We start from the raw sequence: 20,088 nt of genomic DNA, 5'->3' as shown, positions 1-20,088 counted from the left end.
AATGAGTGCGCAGATGCCCTCAGTGGTTGTGGGGCTGGGGCGTTAATTAATGAGGTTTAATGAGTGCGCAGATGCCCTCAGTGGTTGTGGGGCTGGGCCATTAATTAATGAGGTTTAATGAGTGAACAGATGCCCTCAGTGGTTGTGGGGCTGGGCTGGGGTCAGTGACTGTGGGGCCAGGCTGTTAATTAATGAGGCTTAATGAGTGAATGAATGACTCCCAGTGGTTGTGGGGCCAGGCCATTAATTAATGAGGTTTAATGAGTGCACAGATGCCCTCAGTGGTTGTGGGGCCGTTAGCTAATGAGGTTTAATGAGTGAACAGATGCCCTCAATGGTTGTGGGGCCAGGCTGTTAATTACTGAGGTTTAATTAATGCACAGATGCCCTCAGTGGCTGTGGGGCTGGGCCGTTAATTAATGAGGTTTAATGGCCGTTAATTAATGAGGTTTAATTAATGCACAGATGCCCATCAGTGGTTGTGGGGCTGGGCTGGGGTCAGTGACTGTGGGGCCAGGCCGTTAATTAACGAGGTTTAATGAGTGAACAGATGCCCTCAGTGGTTGTGGGGCCAGGCCATTAATTAACGAGGTTTAATGGCCGTTAATTACTGAGGTTTGATTAATGCACAGATGCCCTCAGTGGTTGTGGGGCCGGGCTGGGGTCAGTGACTGTGGGCCGGGGTCAGTGACTGTGGGGCCAGGCTGTTAATTAACAAGGTTTAATTAATGAACAGATGCCCCTCAGTGGTTGTGGGGCCGGGCTGTTAATTAATGAGGTTTAATGGCCATTAATTACCCAGGTTTAATTAACGCACAGATGCCCTCAGTGGTTGTGGGGCCGTTAATTACTGAGGTTTAATTAACGCACAGATACCCTCAGTGGTTGTGGGGCCGGGCTGGGGTCAGTGACTGTGGGCCGGGGTCAGTGACTGTGGGGCCAGGCCGTTAATTAACGAGGTTTAATTAATGAAGCCTCAGTGGTTGTGGGGCCGGGCGCAGGCAGTGACTGTGGGCCAGGCTGTTAATTAACGAGGTTTAATTAATGAACCAATGCCCTCAGTGGTTGTGGGGCCGGGCGCGGGCGCGGCCGCGGGGCGCAGGCAGTGACTGTGGGCCAGGCTGTTAATTAATGAGGTTTAATTAATGAACTCTCAGTGGTTGTGGGGCCGGGCGCGGGCGCGGCCGCGGGGCGCAGGCAGTGACTGTGGGGCCAGGCCGTTAATTAACGAGGTTTAATTAATGAAGCCTCAGTGGTTGTGGGGCCGGGCGCGGGCACGGCCGCGGGGCGCAGGCAGTGACTGTGGGGCCAGGCTGTTAATTAAGGAGGTTTAATTAATGAACTCTCAGTGGTTGTGGGGCCGGGCGCAGGCTGTTAATTAACGAGGTTTAATTAATGAACCAATGCCCTCAGTGGTTGTGGGGCCGGGCGCGGCCGCGGGGCGCAGGCAGTGACTGTGGGCCAGGCCGTTAATTAATGAGGTTTAATTAATGAACCAATGCCCTCAGTGGTTGTGGGGCCGAGCGCGGGCAGTGACTGTGGGCCAGGCTGTTAATTAATGAGGTTTAATTAATGAACTCTCAGTGGTTGTGGGGCCGGGCGCGGGCGCGGCCGCGGGGCGCAGGCAGTGACTGTGGGCCAGGCTGTTAATTAACAAGGTTTAATTAATGAACTCTCAGTGGTTGTGGGGCCGGGCGCGGGCGCGGCCGCGGGGCGCAGGCTCGCTGCTGGAGCGGGGGTTGCGGATGGTCTCGTCCACGGACACCACCAGACACGCGGCCTCCGACGCCGCCGTCAGCGCGTTGATGCGCACCACCGCCGGCTCCCACACACACGCCGAGAAATTGTCTGCGATGTCCTCGTTGGTGACATCCACACCGTACCACATCCCACCCTGGGGACACAGGGACAGGGGTCAGTGCCACATCCCACCCTGGGGACACAGGGGTCAGTGCCACATCCCACCCTGGGGACACAGGGACAGGGGTCAGTGCCACATCCCACCCTGGGGACACAGGGACACAGGGGTCAGTGCCACATCCCACCCTGGGGACACAGGGGACACAGGGGTCAGTGCCACATCCCACCCTGGGGACACAGGGACACAGGGGTCAGTGCCACATCCCACCCTGGGGACATAGGGGACACAGGGGTCAGTGCCACATCCCACCCTGGGGACACAGGGACAGGGGTCAGTGCCACATCCTGCCCTGGGGACACAGGGACAGGGGTCAGTGCCACATCCCACCCTGGGGACACAGGGACAGGGGTCAGTGCCACATCCCACCCTGGGGACACAGGGACAGGGGTCAGTGCCACATCCCACCCTGGGGACACAGGGGTCAGTGCCACATCCCACCCTGGGGACACAGGGTCAGGGGTCAGTGCCACATCCCACCCTGGGGACACAGGGGACACAGGGGTCAGTGCCACATCCCACCCTGGGGACACAGGGGACACAGGGGTCAGTGCCACATCCCACCCTGGGGACATAGGGGACACAGGGGTCAGTGCCACATCCCACCCTGGGGACACAGGGACACAGGGGTCAGTGCCACATCCCACCCTGGGGACACAGGGGACACAGGGGTCAGTGCCACATCCCACCCTGGGGACACAGGGACACAGGGGTCAGTGCCACATCCCACCCTGGGGACATAGGGGACACAGGGGTCAGTGCCACATCCCACCCTGGGGACACAGGGACAGGGGTCAGTGCCACATCCTGCCCTGGGGACACAGGGACAGGGGTCAGTGCCACATCCCACCCTGGGGACACAGGGACAGGGGTCAGTGCCACATCCCACCCTGGGGACACAGGGACAGGGGTCAGTGCCACATCCCACCCTGGGGACACAGGGGTCAGTGCCACATCCCACCCTGGGGACACAGGGTCAGGGGTCAGTGCCACATCCCACCCTGGGGACACAGGGGACACAGGGGTCAGTGCCACATCCCACCCTGGGGACACGGGGTCAGGGGTCAGTGCCACATCCCACCCTGGGGACACAGGGTCAGGGGTCAGTGCCACATCCCACCCTGGGGACACAGGGGACACAGGGGTCAGTGCCACATCCCACCCTGGGGGACAGAGGGGACAAGGGGGACAAAGGTCATGGGGTTGGGTGGCAAAGGTGAAGGGAGAGGCCAGAACGACCCTTGTGTTCTGCTGTGAAGGAAGTGTGTGAGGAAAACAAAAATCCAAAGTGTGTGAGGAAAGCACAGAAATCCAAAGTGTGTGAGGAAAGCACAGAAATCCAAAGTGTGTGAGGAAAGCACAGAAATCCAAAGTGTGTGAGGAAAGCACAGAAATCCAAAGTGTGTGAGGAAAGCACAAAAATCCAAAGTGTGCGAGGAAAGCACAGAAATCCAAAGTGTGTGAAGAAAGCACAGAAATCCAAAGTGAGAAGTCTTTGCTGTCAGCCACCAGAGCCAGTGATGCCTTTCAGAAGAGGCTCGCTCCAGTTTAGCATCACAGAGTCCCCGAGGCTGGAAAAGCCCTCCCAGACCATCCAGCCCAGCCTGTGGCCCACCCTGTCCCCAGCCCTGAGTGCCACCTCCAGTCCTTCCCTGGATACCTCCTGGGACGGGCACTCCAAACCTCCCTGGGCATCCCTGCCCTGCAGCCGTGGAAGCTTCACAGTTCTGAGTGTCCCTGTGCTGGTCACTCACAGTTCTGAGTGTCCCTGTGCTCCTGTCTCACAGTTCTGAGTGTCCCTGTGCTCCTGTCCCACAGTTCTGAGTGTCCCTGTGCTCCTGTCTCAGTTCTGAGTGTCTCTGTGCTCCTGCCCCACAGTTCTGAGTGTCTCTGTGCTGCTCCTCACAGTTCTGAGTGTCCCTGTGCTGGTCACTCACAGTTCTGAGTGTCCCTGTGCTGCTCCTCACAGTTCTGAGTGTCCCTGTGCTCCTGTCTCAGTTCTGAGTGTCCCTGTGCTCCTGTCTCACAGTTCTGAGTGTCCCTGTGCTCCTGTCTCACACTTCTGAGTGTCCCTGTGCTCCTGTCTCACAGTTCTGAGTGTCCCTGTGCTGCCCCTCACACTTCTGAGTGTCCCTGTGCTGCTGTCTCAGTTCTGAGTGTCCCTGTGCTGGTCACTCACAGTTCTGAGTGTCCCTGTGCTGGTCACTCACAGTTCTGAGTGTCCCTGTGCTCCTGTCTCACAGTTCTGAGTGTCCCTGTGCTCCTGTCTCACAGTTCTGAGTGTCCCTGTGCTCCTGTCTCACACTTCTGAGTGTCCCTGTGCTCCTGTCTCACAGTTCTGAGTGTCCGTCCCTGTGCTCCTGTCTCACAGTTCTGAGTGTCCCTGTGCTGCTCCTCACAGCTCTGAGTGTCCCTGTGCTCCTGTCTCACAGTTCTGAGTGTCCCTGTGCTCCTGTCTCAGTTCTGAGTGTCCCTGTGCTCCTGTCTCACAGTTCTGAGTGTCCCTGTGCTCCTGTCTCAGTTCTGAGTGTCCCTGTGCTCCTGTCTCATAGTTCTGAGTGTCCCTGTGCTGGTCACTCACAGTTCTGAGTGTCCCTGTGCTCCTGTCTCACAGTTCTGAGTGTCCCTGTGCTCCTGTCTCAGTTCTGAGTGTCCCTGTGCTCCTGTCTCACAGTTCTGAGTGTCCCTGTGCTGGTCACTCACAGTTCTGAGTGTCCCTGTGCTCCTGTCTCACAGTTCTGAGTGTCCCTGTGCTCCTGTCTCAGTTCTGAGTGTCCCTGTGCTCCTGTCTCACTGCCCAGGTTCTGCACCCTCACTTCAGGCCCCACCATCAGCAGCAGGGTGAAATGTGCTGGGGGTGACAGAATCCAAGGGACAACCTCCCAGCACTGGAGCTGGGATCTCCCCAAGATCAGCACTCAGGACCTCCAGCCTGTGTAAAACGCTCGGCTCAGCCGATCCCTGCACTCCGCTTCCTTTAATGCTCAACACAGCAGCACCTTCCTGACAAATGCTGCGCTTCTGAGAGCAAATCACAGCTCAGGAAGTCACTCGACAGCTGCATCAGAGGGAAAACAGCTCCTTTCCATTCCTAGCAGCCTGTGCCAGGCCCACACAAACAGGGGCTGTGATGTGACACAAACAGGGCGTTTAACCAAAGGGGACACGGCTCTCACACGGCTGAGCTGGCTGAGCTGCACACACCGGCTCTGACAGAGTCCAGGAGAGAGGAACCCTGGGACCTCTGGGGACACGGCTGAGCTGCACACACCAGCTCTGATGGGCTCTGAGGAACCCTGGGACCCCTGGGGACACGGCTGAGATGCACACAGTGGCTCTGATGGGCTCTGAGGAACCCTGTGATCCCTGGGGACATGGCTGAGCTGCACACACCGGCTCTGATGGGCTCTGAGGAACCCTGGGACCCCCGGGGCCGTACCTGGGCGTGCTTGGCTCGCAGCTTGTTGAGGATGTTGGTGGCATCAAAGCCGGCGTTGTCGCAGAGCTGCCGGGGGATGATCTCCAGGGCCTTGGCATAGGCTCCGATCAGCAGCTGCTGCTTGCCCGGGATGGTTCGTGAGTAATCCCGCAGGTACTTGGAGAGCTCCATCTCGATGGCCCCACCACCGGCCACCACCGAGTCATTCTGCAGGGACACGGCAGAGCAGCAGGGCTGGGTCAGGGCTGGGTCAGGGCTGTGTCAGGGCTGGGTCAGGGCTCCTGACTCCTCCATTCCTCCAGCAACACGTTTTTGTGTAACCCAGAAACACCCAGAGCTTGGCAGTGCCACCCAGGAGCAAACACCCACCCAGAGAGGCCCTGGACTTTTCATGGTACCCCCAGCCTGCCCTCAGAGCCAGGGGACTGTCGTGCCCTCAGAGGGGACACCAAGAGAGGGGTCAAGTGGCTTTATGGGCGTGGACACACACGTGCCATCAATCTGCTGTTCAATCTCCTGTGAAGATCCACCCAGCACAGCCAGATTGCTCCCTTCAGGGGGAGGATGGAGCAAGCAGGAGCTCCAGCTGTCCAGAAGTGCAGGAATGCCTGGAAAATGGCTGGAAACGCCACCAAGGAGCTGTGCTTGAGTCAAGGCAGGAGATGCTGCTCAATGTCAGAGCCCTGAGCACGGCCTGGGGCATGAGGAGCTCTCAGCAGCTGTGGCTGTGCTGATGTCCTGGCAGGGCAGGGGAGCTCAGGGCTCACCTTGCTGGCTCTCCTGACCATCATGAGGGCTCACCTTGCTGGCTCTCCTGACCATCATGAGGGCTCACCTTGCTGGCTCTCCTGACCACCATGAGGGCTCACCTTGATGGCTCTCCTGACCATCATGAGGGCTCACCTTGATGGCTCTCCTGACCATCATGAGGGCTCACCTTGCTGGCTCTCCTGACCATCATGAGGGCTCACCTTTCTCCTGACCACCATGAGGGCTCACCTTGCTGGCTCTCCTGACCATCATGATGGCTCACCTTTCTCCTGACCATCATGAGGGCTCACCTTGCTGGCTCTCCTGACCATCATGAGGGCTCACCTTGATGGCTCTCCTGACCATCATGAGGGCTCACCTTGATGGCTCTCCTGACCATCATGATGGCTCACCTTTCTCCTGACCATCATGAGGGCTCACCTTGCTGGCTCTCCTGACCATCATGAGGGCTCACCTTGATGGCTCTCCTGACCATCATGAGGGCTCACCTTGATGGCTCTCCTGACCATCATGATGGCTCACCTTTCTCCTGACCATCATGAGGGCTCACCTTTCTCCTGACCATCATGAGGGCTCACCTTGCTGGCTCTCCTGACCATCATGAGGGCTCACCTTTCTCCTGACCATCATGAGGGCTCACCTTGATGGCTCTCCTGACCATCATGAGGGCTCACCTTTCTCCTGACCATCATGAGGGCTCACCTTGATGGCTCTCCTGACCATCATGAGGGCTCACCTTTCTCCTGACCATCATGAGGGCTCACCTTTCTCCTGACCATCATGAGGACTCACCTTGATGGCTCTCCTGACCATCATGAGGGCTCACCTTGCTGGCTCTCCTGACCATCATGATGGCTCACCTTTCTCCTGACCATCATGAGGGCTCACCTTGCTGGCTCTCCTGACCATCATGATGGCTCACCTTTCTCCTGACCATCAGGATGGCTCACCTTGATGGCTCTCCTGACCATCATGATGGCTCACCTTGATGGCTCTCCTGACCATCATGATGGCTCACCTTGCTGGCTCTCCTGACCATCATGAGGGCTCACCTTTCTCCTGACCATCATGAGGGCTCACCTTTCTCCTGACCATCAGGATGGCTCACCTTGATGGCTCTCCTGACGATCATGATGGCATCGTGCAGCGAGCGCTCCGTCTCCTCCATGAACTGCTCGGCGCCCCCGCGCAGGATGATGGTGCACGTCTTGGCCTTGGGGCAGCCCGTGAAGAAGTTGTACCTGCCAGAGGGAGTGTGTGGTGTGGAGGAGAAGCTGCTGCTGCTGCTGCTGCTGCTGCTGCTGCACAGGCAGTGTGGGAACAGAGCCAACCCTGCAGCCTCACAGCCCCAGAGGATCCCGGACCGAGGAGGAGCCGAGCCAGGGAACACCGAAGTGAAATTCCAGCTGACCCAGGAAAATCCATCCTTTTCCTGTTGCCAGGGATTGACACTGAACTGCTGCTCCCAGGAGGGCAGCAGACAGCCCCAAACAGCTCCTCCAGCAACAGGAGCTGTCCCCAGCTTCACCTGGGAGTGTCAAGCTGGGACATCACAGGAGTGCCACAATCAGCCCCAAAATGTGCTGGTTTTCCATTACAAATGCAACAGTACCTCTGTGCCTTTTACACGGCACTGCAGAATAAACATGGATTTTTAACAGCATTTACAAGAGCCTGGAACTCAATAAAATCTTGCTCCTGCCCCCTCCCTCAGCCTCAAAAAGCCTCAATTCTGGCTACAATAAAATAGACATTTTGGAACAACCTTGTTTTCATCTCAACAGCTTGAGAGATGCTGACCCTGCCAATGCTTTGACCCCACCTTTTCCACCTGCTATGAGAGGGCTTGCAGAGCATTACAGGTTTGCAGCTGGTGTTTTTACCTCTCTCCCCCAATCTGGGTCTCCTCAAAGAGCTCACAGTGGCCCAGCACATCATCTGACAGGGCATTGACACTGGTCTGGATGGATCCCCCACAGGCCTGCAGGGAATGGAGACACACAAATTTACCAGTGCTGACAATCCACACCAACCTCCCTGCAGGCTCCGCTCTTCAGGGACAGCCCAGCTGCTGAGCTGCTGCAAACACATCCTGCAGATTCAGGAAAACCCTTTTCCCTCCCTCTCCTCAGACCCACACCAACCCTCGACAGGAAAATAAGATTATGCAGCTTCAAGGTGCTGACTCACAGGCTCCAGAGGCCAGGAGATACAAAAAGAAAGCTCAGAAAAAAACCACTCATGATGGAACAGGGAAGAACTCAGGAAAATAAACCTCCACTGATGCACTGATCAGATCTTTCCATGTCCCACCACGCTGGCAGTGTGGGACTGTTCATCCCACCAGGAAGAGCCTTGTCCTTTCAAATCCCCCTGAGGAGCAGTGAGATCAGCGAGCTGCTGTGCCCAGCCTGGGCTGTCAGAGCTGGGAACAAAGCCTTTCCTGCAGGCCAGGGCAGCTCTCACCATCATGGTCCTCTTGAGATCCTCCTCCGGGACGCGGCCGGCACAGAACATGTCCCTGTCTGCGAAGTACTGGGTGGCCACGTCCCCGATGGGCAGCTTGGACAGCACCACCTTGGCCCCTGACTTGTGGATTTTGTCCAGTTTGTCGTACAGGATGTTCCACTCTGCATCCACGATGGCCTGGTAATCCTGGCAGGAGGGGAGGGGGACAGGTGTCCCTGTGCCAGGGGTGCCACACACACATCCTGGCACAGAGCAGCTCTGCAGCACTGCCCAACGCCTGCTGACCCCTCAGGGGCTCCTGCAGCACCCCAAACCTGCTGCACAAACTGGCCCTGCAAGGCCACTCAGCACTGAGCTGCTGGCTCAGCACAGCTGGGGCCACCAACGTGTCCTGAACCTGCTGGGATTCCCAGTCTGCTCATTCCCAAGGGCAGCACAGCCCACCAGGCGTTTCCAAACGTGGGCAGAAGGAAAACTCACTTATCATGGGAAGCTTTGGGTGGGAAGGGACCTTTTACAGGTCATCCAGTGCCACCCCTGCCATGGGCAGGGACACCTTCCACCCCACCCCAGCTCACCTTGGACACTCCCAGTGATGGGGCAGCCCCAGCTGCTCTGGGCACCCTGTGCCAGGGCTTCAACACCCTCACAGCCAGGAATTCCCTCCAAAGATCCCATCCAGCCCTGCCCTCTGGCACTGGGAGCCATTCCCTGGCTCCTGTCCCTGCAGCCCTTGGCCCCAGTCCCTCTCCAGCTCTCCTGGAGCCCCTTCAGGCCCTGGAGGGGGCTCTGAGCTCTCCCTGGAGCCTCCCCTTCTCCAGGGGAACATTCCCAGCTCTCCCTGGAGCCTCCCCTTCTCCAGAAGAACATTCCCAGCTCTCCCTGGAGCCTTCCCTTCTCCAGAGGAACATTCCCAGCTCTCCCTGGAGCCTCCCCTTCTCCAGGGGAACATTCCCAGCTGTCCCAGCCTGGCTCCAGCCCTCCCATCTCACCTCTCCCAGGGGATGAGCAGCCCCAGGTGTGCCAGGGCCAGGGAGCCAGGCCAGGCTCCCCTGGGGCTCTTTCTTACCTCCACTGTGTTGACTCTGACCTCGGCGTTGTCCTTCTCAGCTTTCAGCTCCAGCTCCACGTTGAGCAGGGCGATTTTGGGGGACTGGTACTTCTTGGGCTGCATCTCAAACCCAGCGTAGGAGAAAGTTTTCTTAAAGGCAACTCCAGCCACCAGCTGCGAGTCCTGGAACACAGGGATTTGCCTCAGGCTCAGCTCCTGAGGTTTTCTGCACAGGGTTAATAACAACTCCCACAGGACACTCCCTGATTCCAGAGGCCTCATTTACAAATGAAGCACTGTCTCCTTTGATTAACCCACTTTTAGAGGAAATGAGCAGCAAGGATTTCTTTCAGCTCACAAAAGCAGTTTCCTCTCTAGCTCTCAAAACTGCACAGCCAAACACTCCTCACACATCTTGAAGATCAAGGAGAGGAGCAATCAGTTCTCTCCCTGATCTCTTTCCCATTTCTCCTCTTTGAACTTTTGGATATTTCTCATTCACAGCCCCACTGGGGGATGGTTTTTGCTCTGATTTGTCTTTCCAAGTTCCATCACCACCTCCTGGATTTTCTGCAGCAGGAGAGCCCTGTCCAACACCATTCCCTGGCATCAGCTCCTCCATTTCCTGGGTGAAGAAATCAGGATCTGAATTTCCCTCTCCCCAGGGGCTGTCCCACAGCCAGGACCAATCCCCTGCCACGTATCCCAGGCACAACAAGTTTTCCAGCCACACCTGCCCTGCCCACCACTAAATCAGCTTCATGAGGTCTTCCTTGCATTTTTCCCAACCCAGTAATCCTACATACAACCAGGACTTTTGGATCCACAAGTAACAAAGATTTCCCACCAAAAAAAAAAAACCAAACAAAATATTTGTGGCGAGATAAATGGAATTTTATCAGCTACAGCTTTTGCTGCAGTGAGGTGAAGAGTGTATTTAGCTCAAAAACCAGAACCTCTACCTATGGAAAAGACACCCAGCCCCATCTGCCAAGCTTCCTCCTCACACCAACAGCTTTGTTCCACTTTGGGAATTCTCCAACAGACACTGTCAAGCCAGGCTGCACTTCTGCTAGAGCCAAGGCAGCACCAGAGCTGGGATTTCTGTCCCCCAGCCCTTCAGGAAGGCTCCAACACTTACTTCCAAAGCTCCTCCTTGCACCTTCTTTATCCCAATCATCTTGAGCTGCAACAAGTCATCCAACATCATCACAGCATCGACAACCATCTTGGAGAAGAACTCCTTGCTCTGGGAGATGAGCTTGGAGCTCAGGGCTGTGGCTGCACACTTTTCCAGGAGACTCCTCTGCTCACTGCAGGAAAGCAAAAACAAAGGTTTGGTCACCTGCCAGATCTTTTCACAAACTCCAAACACAGGTTTAGGCTGGAAAATACCTTTAAGATCATTCAGTCCAACACTGCTCAGGCCACCACTGCACCACGTCCCCAAGTGCCACATCCAAGGGCTTTGAAATCCCCCCAAGGATGGGCACTCCACTCCACCCCTGCCTTTTCCATGTAGGAATATTCCCAAAATCCACCCTGAGCTCCCCTGAGGCCGTTCCCTCTCCTCCTGTCCCTGTTCCCTGCGAGCAGATCCCAAATCCCCCCCGGCTGTCCCCTCCTGCCAGGGACTTGTGCAGAGCCAGAAATTCCCCCTGAGCCTCCTTTGCTCCAGCCTGAGCCCCTTCCCAGCTCCCTCAGGAATTCTCCAGCCCCTTCCCAGCTCCCTCAGCAATTCTCCAGCCCCTTCCCAGCTCCCTCAGGAATTCTCCAGCCCCTTCCCAGCTCCCTCAGGAATTCTCCAGCCCCTTCCCAGCTCCCTCAGGAATTCTCCAGCCCCTTCCCAGCTCCCTCAGGAATTCTCCAGCCCCTTCCCAGCTCCCTCAGCAATTCTCCAGTCCCTTCCCAGCTCCCTCAGCAATTCTCCAGCCCCCTCCCAGCTCCCTCAGGGTCCGTCTTGTCATGAGGAGCCCAAAATCCTGACAGAGGCAAAGATCAGCTCCCTCCTGTCAATGGGAAGAACAATCCCAGACTGACAAATCCCAGACTGACAAACCCCAGACTGACAAATCCCAGTCTCCTCTTCAGAGCTGGAGCAGCAGCCCAGCCCTGACGAGGCTGGTGGGTTTTTATGCTCCTAAAATCCCAAAATCACAGGTGCCTTCCTTCATGCCGAGGCAGGAAGGTGTTTCTGAGAGCCTCTAAAGGCAGCAGATTGCCTGAAGCACTAACTCAGGTAATGCATGTGCAGCTCAGGGGTGACACACAGGGGGTGGGGAGATGTGGCTCCAGCTGCCAGGCTCTGTCCCCCATGGGAACCACTCTATTTCCCATCACAGGATCACATCTGGGATTTTTCCCAGTGGTTTTTTAAGCACTTGGGTTTGGACAGCCCATTTTGGTTTATTCAAGATGCTTATGCAGTTGAAATACTTCAAATTAACTGCAGGTATTAGCAAGATCAAGTGAACAAGAGGTTAAAATCCAGGGAGGAAAGGAACTCCAGTATTCTCACCTCAGCTGAAGGGATCACTGCTATGAGCTATCTACCTTGCTGTGTAACAGCTAAAAAGGGATCTGATCCTCAGGGAAGTGCTGAGATTTAACATTGCCACTGACTGCAGCAAGAGCTCCAAGACTCCACCGCTGCAAAAAAGAAATCAGGCCACTTATTTTGGTGCCCAGCTTCCTCCCTGAGTGCTGGGAGACACTGCCCTACATCATCCCCTGCAGCCAAGTGAGGGCACAGCACTGCCCCTGGGGGAGCAGGAAATTCCAGGGATGTTGGGAACAACCCCACTGTGGGGCTGCAGCTCCAGGAGCCACCTGGAGCCCGAATTCAGGAGCACCCTGACAGCTGGAGCCCAGGACACAAACAGGTCACCTCCAAGGAAAACTTACTCTTTATCCTCCTTCTTGACAGAGACAGCGATCTCTTTGATCTTGTTCACAGCCTGGCAAAAAGGAAACAGCTGGATTAATGATTTATGCTCCTGAGCTGCTGAGAGCTCCAAACTCTCTCTTTGTATTTTATCTTTTGTTCTCTGCTCCAACTGAAGTTACAAGTGTTTAAGTTATTCCACCCCTGCCAGCTCAGTAATTCCAAGGATACACCAATAAATGAGGAGCAGGCTCAGAGCTGCTCTGCTGTTTCTGTTTTCAGCAGAGATCCTGGGAATCAAAGGGCTATTGGGGAATGAACCTCCAAGAATCAGCTTAATGGGCCCAACATGGCTCAATAAATGATAGCAGAGAACAGAAGAATGGAAAACAAGCTTTCCATTTATTCCTTCTTTGTTGGGGAAGATGAAGCAGGGAAACCTTCTGAATGTGATTGTTTAACAAAAGATTCTGAAGGTATGAGGCCTAGAATTGAGATAGAAATGAAAGCCTGCTTTGAGTCATAAGATACAGAGTACTGGTTACTATATGACCAAAGGACAATAACCTAGCCAGTTGAAGGAGAATCCCTGTTGATAAAACAATGTCCTTCTGCTGATAGAAAAGTACAAAAGTAAAGAAGCAAGGAAAGAATTTGTAAAATTTTGTAGAGTCTAAAATTAACTGTATGTTAATATAGGGAAGCCCATAGGCTGGATGTAAATTCTTTAGTGGGTGTGTCTCATGGTGATTGGTTACTAAGAATTAGAATATTCACTATAGAAATAGATATATTGGATTGTAAAAAGAGCCTCGCTCTCTTAGCTCTTACCTCTGAACCTCTCTCCCTTTACCTCTTACCCCTCTCCCCCACTCTTAACTCTCAGCCCCCTCTCCCTGCTCTGACCCCTCTCGTCTTCCCTGCTCTCTCCCTCTGCTTTTTCCCTCTTTCCCTCTGTTGTTCTCTTACTCCCTCCCTCCCCTTTCCCAACCTCTCCTCCCCTGCTCTACCTGTTCTCTTCCTCCCTCCCCTTTCCCAACCTCTCCTCCCCTGCTCCCCCTGTTCTCTCCCCTCCCCTGGACCATGTGGACACCGAGGCTGGTGGTGGACACGGGTCTCCCCTCCTTTTACCTTTATAATAAATTGTTTATACTTGAACAGCTTGACCCTGGAGAAGTCTCTCACCGTGAGTGAGCGTTTTTACACTCCAATACTTCTTCCTTGGGAAGAGCCCCAAAGGAAGCTCTCCAGAGGTGCAGAGTGGTGCCAGTGGGCACTGGCAGCAGGAGATGGCAGTGGGCACTGCCCAGACCCGGTGCCAGGTGCATTTCCCTGGCAGTGTGACTGTCCCAGCCCCCCGTGGCTCACCAGCTGCGTGGCCGTGCGGAACGCTCGGATGATGATCTGGGGATGGAGCCCCTCCTCCACGTAGGGCTTCACCTGCTTCAGGAACTCGGCTGCCAGCAGGGTCACAGACGTGGTGCCATCCCCCACCTGCAGCCACAGGGGACACGGCGTCACCCCTACAGTGTCACCCCCACAGTACCTGTGTCACCCCTACAGTGTGTCACCCCTACAGTGTCACCCCACAGTGCCACCCTTACAGTGCCACCCTCACACTGGGTCACCCCCACAGTGTCACCCTTACAGTGCCACCCCCACAGTGTCACCTCAACACTGGGGAACCACCACAGTGTCACCCCACAGTGTCACCCCCACAGTATCTGTGTCACCCCTACAGTACCTGTGTCACCCCTACAGTGTGTCACCCCTACAGTGTCACCCTTACAGTGCCACCCTCACACTGGGTCACCCCCCACAGTGTCACCCTTACAGTGTCACCCTCACACTGGGTCACCCCCACAGTGTCACCCTTACAGTGCCACCCTCATACTGGGTCACCCCCACAATGTCACCCCCACAGTACCTGTGTCAACCCTACAGTGTGTCACCCCTACAGTGTCACCCTTACAGTGCCACCCTCACACTGGGTCACTCCCACAGTGTCACCCCTACAGTGTCACCCCTACAGTGTCACCCCCACAGTGTCACCCTTACAGTGCCACCCTCACACTGGGTCACCCCCACAGCGTCACCCCTACAGCGTCACCCCTACAGTGTCACCCCCAGTGTCACCCTCACACTGGGTCACCCCTACAGTGTCACCCCTACAGTGCCAGCCTCACACAGTGTCACCCCCACAGTGTCACCCTCACACTGGGTCACCCCCACAGTGTCACCCCCACAGTGTCACCCTCACACTGGGTCACCCCCACAGTGTCACCCCTACAGTGTCACCCCCACACTGGGTCACCCCCACAGCACCTGTGTCACCCCTACAGTGTCACCCCCACAGTGTCACCCCCCCAGTGTCACCCCCCCAGTGTCACACTCACACTGGGTCACCCTCACAGAACCTGTGTCACCCCCACAGTGCCACCGTCACACTGAGTCACCCCAACAGTACCTGTGTCACCCTCACAGTGTCACTCCCACAGTGCCACCCCAATACTCGGTCACCCTCACAGTGTCAGCCCCACAGTGCCACCCTCACACTGGGTCACCCCCCAGTGTCACCCCCCCAGTGTCACCCCCACGCTGTGCCACCCTCACACTGCAGAGACCACCTGAGAGCAGCTGCAAAACCACTGGAGAGCTTCCAGAGCTCAGGATTTTCTCTGCTCACAGATCTGTGGCTGAATTCCTCAGTGATTCAGAGTGGTCTGGGTTGGGGTGACCTCAAACCCCACCCAGTGTCACCCCAGACATGGCAGGGACAGCTCCCCCTGTCCCAGGAGCTCCAGCCCCAGTGTCCAGCCTGGCCTTGGGCACTGCCAGGGATCCAGGGGCAGCCCCAGCTGCTCTGGGCACCTGTGCCAGGCACTGCCCACCCTGCCAGGAACAATTCCTGCCCAAATCCCACCCAGCCCTGCCCTCTGCCACTGGGAGCCATTCCCTGGCTCCTGTCCCTATCCCCTTCCAGCTCTCCTGGAGCCCCTTCGAGCCCTGCAAGGGGCTCTGAGCTCTCCCTGGAGCCTCCCCTTCTCCAGGAGAACATTCCCAGCTCTCCCTGGAGCCTCCCCTTCTCCAGGGGAACATTCCCAGCTCTCCCTGGAGCCTCCCCTTCTCCAGGAGAACATTCCCAGCTCTCCCTGGAGCCTCCCCTTCTCCAGGAGAACATTCCCAGCTCTCCCTGGAGCCTCCCCTTCTCCAGGAGAACATTCCCAGCTCTCCCTGGAGCCTCCCCTTCTCCAGGAGAACATTCCCAGCTCTCCCTGGAGCCTCCCCTTCTCCAGGGGAACATTCCCAGCTCTCCCTGGAGCCTCCCCTTCTCCAGGGGAACATTCCCAGCTCTCCCTGGAGCCTCCCCTTCTCCAGGGGAACATTCCCAGCTCTCCCTGGAGCCTCCCCTTCTCCAGGGAACATTCCCAGCTCTCCCAGCCTGGCTCCAGAGCAGACAGAATAAATCCCAGCACTCCAAGAGCAACTCCCAGCAAGCCCAGGGCAGCACTGCCACTCGAGCTGCTCCGTGCTGCACCCCAGGCACAGCCAGGCTCCGCTCCCACCTCTGCATCCTGGGATTTGGCGATGTCCACCAAGGTCTTGGCGGCAGGATGGACAACGTCCAGCAGCTTCAGGATGGTGGCCCCGTCGTTGGAGATGGTGGCTTTGCCTGGGGTTGATGGAGAAAAGGAAGTTAAAGGCAGCCTGACACTACCAGGGGTAAAACCTCATCCCTGGGGCTCTCAGGAGAGCTCAGCAGGCTCCTCTGCTCCACCAGAACCGAGTCCTTCCAGCCCATTTGTGGAGCAGATTCAGTGAAGTCAGTCTGACAGCAGAACAACTTTCCACACCAACAAAGGCTTGGAATTCATTTCCCTCTTCTCAAAGGCCTTCCCAGACAGATAAAACCATATTCTACTCTGATACTCGCATGAAGAGCCTAGAAATTGTATTAGCCATCGTAAGATACATTTAAATCAAATGATCTTTCTGAAAAATGATTTCTTACAGTTCCTATTTGTAAAAGCTATTTAAAAACAATATTAAGCCTTTTCACTCCACTCTTCAGTAACAAAAATAAAAAATAATTAATTTGGTGACTTCATAAAAATCTTTTCAAAGTGAGGGCAAAGCTCATCTCTAAATCACACCCCAGAAAAAAAAAAAAAAGATTAAAAATCAACCCAGGAACATGCACTGACCTCACACCCAGCCACAACTGCTGAGTAACTCCACAGCTCTCATGAGCCTCATTTAAAAACAGAGATGACCAAAAATACCTGAAGATGGGTTCCAGACTCTCTGTTTGTCCTGCACAGACCCACACTGGGCATATCCAGCCCCACTGACTGCACCTCCCCAGAGAGCTCACAGGAACCCCCAGGATGGACCAGCCTTTCCAGGGACATGTCCTGCACAGACCCACACTGGGTACATCCAGCCCCACTGATGTACCCAGTGCATCTCCCCAGAGAGCTCACAGGAACCCTCATGATGGATTGGCCTTTCCAGGGACATGTCCTGAACAGATCTACACTGGGCACATCCAGCCCCTCTGACTCTGCATCTCCCCAGGGAGCTCACAGGAACCCTCAGCTGGACCAGCCTTTCCAGGGGCATGTCCTGCAAACCCACACTGGGCACATCCAGCCCCACTGACTGCATCTCCCCAGGGAGCTCACAGGAACCCTCAGGCTGGACCAGCCTTTCCAGGGACATGTCCTGCACAGACCCACACTGGGCACATCCAGCCCCTCTGACTGATCTCCCCAGGGAGCTCACAGGAACCCTCAGCTGGACCAGCCTTTCCAGGGACATGTCCTGCACAGATCTACACTGGGTACATCCAGCCCCTCTGACTGCATCTCCCCAAGGAGCTCACAGGAACCCTCAGGCTGGACCAGCCTTTCCAGGGACATGCACAGACCCACACTGGGCACATCCAGCCCCTCTGACTGCATCTCCCCAGGGAGCTCACAGGGACCCTCAGCTGGACCAGCCTTTCCAGGGTCACTGAGGCAGAGCTGAGGCTCTGCTGTGAGGCCGATCCCAGCGTGGCTGTGGCTGCTGCAGTGCCCTGTGCTCCCATCAGCGTGAGCAGCCGCCGTACCCCGATCATCCACGATGAGCTTGTCCATTCCGCGCGGGCCCAGCGTGGTGCGCACGGCCTCGGCGATCACCTGGCACGCGTTGATGTTGCTGACCAGCTGAGGGATGCCCTGCGAGGTGTCCGTGCCCTCCTTCAGCAGGATAACCGGAGTTGGCTGTGGATATATTTTATATATTAGTAAAGGCCTGTCTGCACAAACCAGCCTTTGAAATAAGTCATGATATTAAGGGCTAAAATCCGTGAAACTTGCCTGCAGAAGAGAGAGTAAAGCAAAACAATATTGTGTGTAGGAGAAAAAATGTAAATTGTGTGTGTTAGCCAATAGTAGCTTGCTCTGCCCGCAGACCCTGTAGAACCCTATAAAAGGTGTGTTAATAATAGAAATAAACGGTGTTCACATTTACTTCTGTGAAAGCTGGTGAATAAACTGGCTGTTTCTCAACAGTTGGCTGCAGGACAAGCACAGCACAGCTCGCATCCCAAGCACAACAACCCGCAGCAAACTCCCTACACAAACTCCCCGACAGACACAGCAAGAACTGTGCAGAAACACACTCCCAATTCCTGTGCTCCACACAAGCCAGCTGCCTCCTGCTGCTCCCACAGCCCTGGCAGCTCCCACGCTGCTCCCCAGGGAGCACACGGTGATTGTTAAAAAATAACAGCAGCTCCTTGGGGCAGCCCTGCCCAGCCAGGCTCTGACCTGATGCTGGCCTGGAGGAGACAGAACATGCAGGAGTTACAGAGACAGTCAAGAACCAAATCTGGGTGCTGGAAGCATCAGAGAAGCTCTGGCTGCTCCATCCCCAGGAGCATCCAAGGACAGGGTGGACACCAAAGTTTGGAGCAATCTGGGATAATGGGAGATGTCCCTGCCCATGGCACGGACAGAGGCACTGGGTGGGTTTTAAGGTCCTTTCCAACCCAAACCATCCCATGAATGCTGCAACCATCTGACAGGCAGAGCTCAGACAAAGCCCAAACACAGCCAAACTTGGGATGCACCGGTTCAGAACAGCTGCCAGCAGGCACAAAGCTGGCACAGAATTATTGTATAAACTGTGCTTGTGGCACTGAGGGGGCACGAGAACAGGAAAAGGAGCTACTGGAGAGGGATCAGTGTCAGGCACAAAGAACATCTTTGGGGTCTGGAGCATTTCTGCCATGAGGAGACTGCGGGAGCTGGGCCTGGCCAGGCTGCAGAAGGGAAGGCTGAGAGGGGATCCCATCAATCCATACAAACCTCTCCTAGGCAGTGCCAAGAGGTTGGTGCCAGACTCTTTTTGGTGGTGCCCAATAATAGGACATAAATTAAACCAAAAAGTTCCATCTCAACATAAGAACTTCTTTCCAGGGAGGGTGACAGAGCCCTGGGACAGCTGCACAGGAGAGCCTGGAGTGTTCCTCTCTGGAGACATCCCAAACCCACCGGGATATCCCCGTGTCACCCGCTCCAGCTGCCCCTGCCTGGGCAGGGGATGAACTGAGTCATCTCCAGCCCTGACTGCTCTGTGATTCCCGAAACCTGGGAAGATTTTGTGGAAGAAAACGTACAGCTTCCCTCCACACCCAGCAGAGCAGGAACCTCAAGAGAAAAGGAACCGTTTCTCCCCGGGGAAGTCAGGCTGGAGACACATCCAGCTCCGGCATCACCGCGGGGCCCCGGGGGCAGCTCCGGGGCCGGGGGCAGCTCCGGGCCGGGGGCAGCTCCGGGCCGGGGGCAGCTCCGGGCCGGGGGCAGTTCGGGGCCGGGAACAGCTCCGGGCCGGGGGCAGCCCCGGGGCCGGGGGCAGCTCCGGGGCCGGGGGCAGTTCGGGGCCGGGGGCAACTCCGGGCCGGGGGCCGCTCCGGGCCGGGGGCAGCTCCGGGCCGGGGGCAGCTCCGGGCCGCCGCTCCCATCCCTTCCAGCCCGGCTCCGGCTCCGGCCCGCCCGCCACAGCCCCGGTTCCGCCAGGCCCGCGCTGTCCATCCCCAAGCCCGGCCCGCCGTGACCGCTCCACAGCCGGGCCCCGGGGGCGGGCGGGGCCCCGCGGGCCGTGCGGCGGGGCGGGAGGCGGGGATGGCGGGGATGGCGGCGGATGGCGGCGGATGGCGGCGGATGGCGGCCGATGGATGGATGGATGGATGGTAGCGGATGGATGGATGGCGGCCGATGGATAGATGGATGGCAGTGGATGGATGGCAGTGGATGGACGGATGGCGGCGCGGGGGTCACTCACCATCATCGCGGCGGCTGCTGGCTCCCGGCCCCCCACAATGCACCGCGCACGCCCAGAACCTTCCCGGGGCGGGCCGCAGTGGATCACTATTTGGCAGGGAGGGAAGAGAGCGCACTTGCAATGGAGCGTTATTTGGCAGCGGACACCGCGGTGACAGCGAGCTGCCCGCGCCGGCTCGCGCGTGATTGATGGCGGCGCAGACCAATAGGAAGGAGAGCGGTGGG

The 20,088-nt window shown here is 56.7% G+C and overlaps 1 protein-coding gene and 1 long non-coding RNA gene across 4 annotated transcripts; one reads left to right on the top strand and one right to left on the bottom strand.

Moving 5' to 3' along the window:
• Positions 1 to 1,108: 1,108 nt before the first annotated feature.
• On the top strand, positions 1,109 to 1,668 carry LOC131578570 (uncharacterized). Its single transcript, XR_009277525.1, has 3 exons — positions 1,109 to 1,328; positions 1,387 to 1,481; positions 1,564 to 1,668. It is a non-coding gene; the product is annotated as an uncharacterized LOC131578570 (long non-coding RNA).
• Positions 1,395 to 19,995, bottom strand: CCT7 (chaperonin containing TCP1 subunit 7). 3 transcript variants are annotated; one of them, XM_058837419.1, is made up of 13 exons: positions 19,865 to 19,995; positions 17,646 to 17,799; positions 16,099 to 16,205; positions 13,901 to 14,026; positions 12,553 to 12,605; positions 10,790 to 10,961; positions 9,667 to 9,831; positions 8,595 to 8,783; positions 8,012 to 8,109; positions 7,237 to 7,369; positions 5,358 to 5,564; positions 1,701 to 1,894; positions 1,395 to 1,434 (listed from the first exon to the last, which is right to left on the bottom strand). In XM_058837419.1, the coding sequence occupies exons 1-13, from the start codon at positions 19,868 to 19,870 to the stop codon at positions 1,410 to 1,412; spliced, it is 1,629 nt and encodes a 542-aa protein (XP_058693402.1). In that variant the 5' UTR covers positions 19,871 to 19,995; the 3' UTR covers positions 1,395 to 1,409. The 3 variants fall into 3 exon arrangements, with proteins under 3 accessions (XP_058693402.1, XP_058693401.1, XP_058693403.1); XM_058837418.1 differs by lacking the exon at positions 1,395 to 1,434 and having other exon boundaries at positions 1,645 to 1,894; XM_058837420.1 differs by lacking the exons at positions 1,395 to 1,434; positions 1,701 to 1,894 and adding an exon at positions 5,054 to 5,204 and having other exon boundaries at positions 5,275 to 5,564.
• Between the last annotated feature and the right edge of the window lie 93 nt (positions 19,996 to 20,088).

The sequence above is a fragment of the Poecile atricapillus genome, chromosome 4 (genome assembly GCF_030490865.1).
Source record: "Poecile atricapillus isolate bPoeAtr1 chromosome 4, bPoeAtr1.hap1, whole genome shotgun sequence".
Taxonomy (NCBI): domain Eukaryota; kingdom Metazoa; phylum Chordata; class Aves; order Passeriformes; family Paridae; genus Poecile; species Poecile atricapillus.
Note: the sequence above shows the minus strand (reverse complement) of the source record. Positions and strands in the feature narration are given on the sequence as shown.

What these genes read in the sequence shown, in the direction of transcription:
- CCT7 (XM_058837419.1), bottom strand. An exon ending in TCCGCACGGCCACGCAGCTG is followed by an intron (nt 12,606 to 13,900) that starts GTGAGCCACGGG and finishes CCTTTTTGCCAG; the next exon opens with GCTGTGAACAAGATCAAAGA. An exon ending in TGCAAGGAGGAGCTTTGGAA is followed by an intron (nt 9,832 to 10,789) that starts GTAAGTGTTGGA and finishes CCTGTGTTCCAG; the next exon opens with GACTCGCAGCTGGTGGCTGG.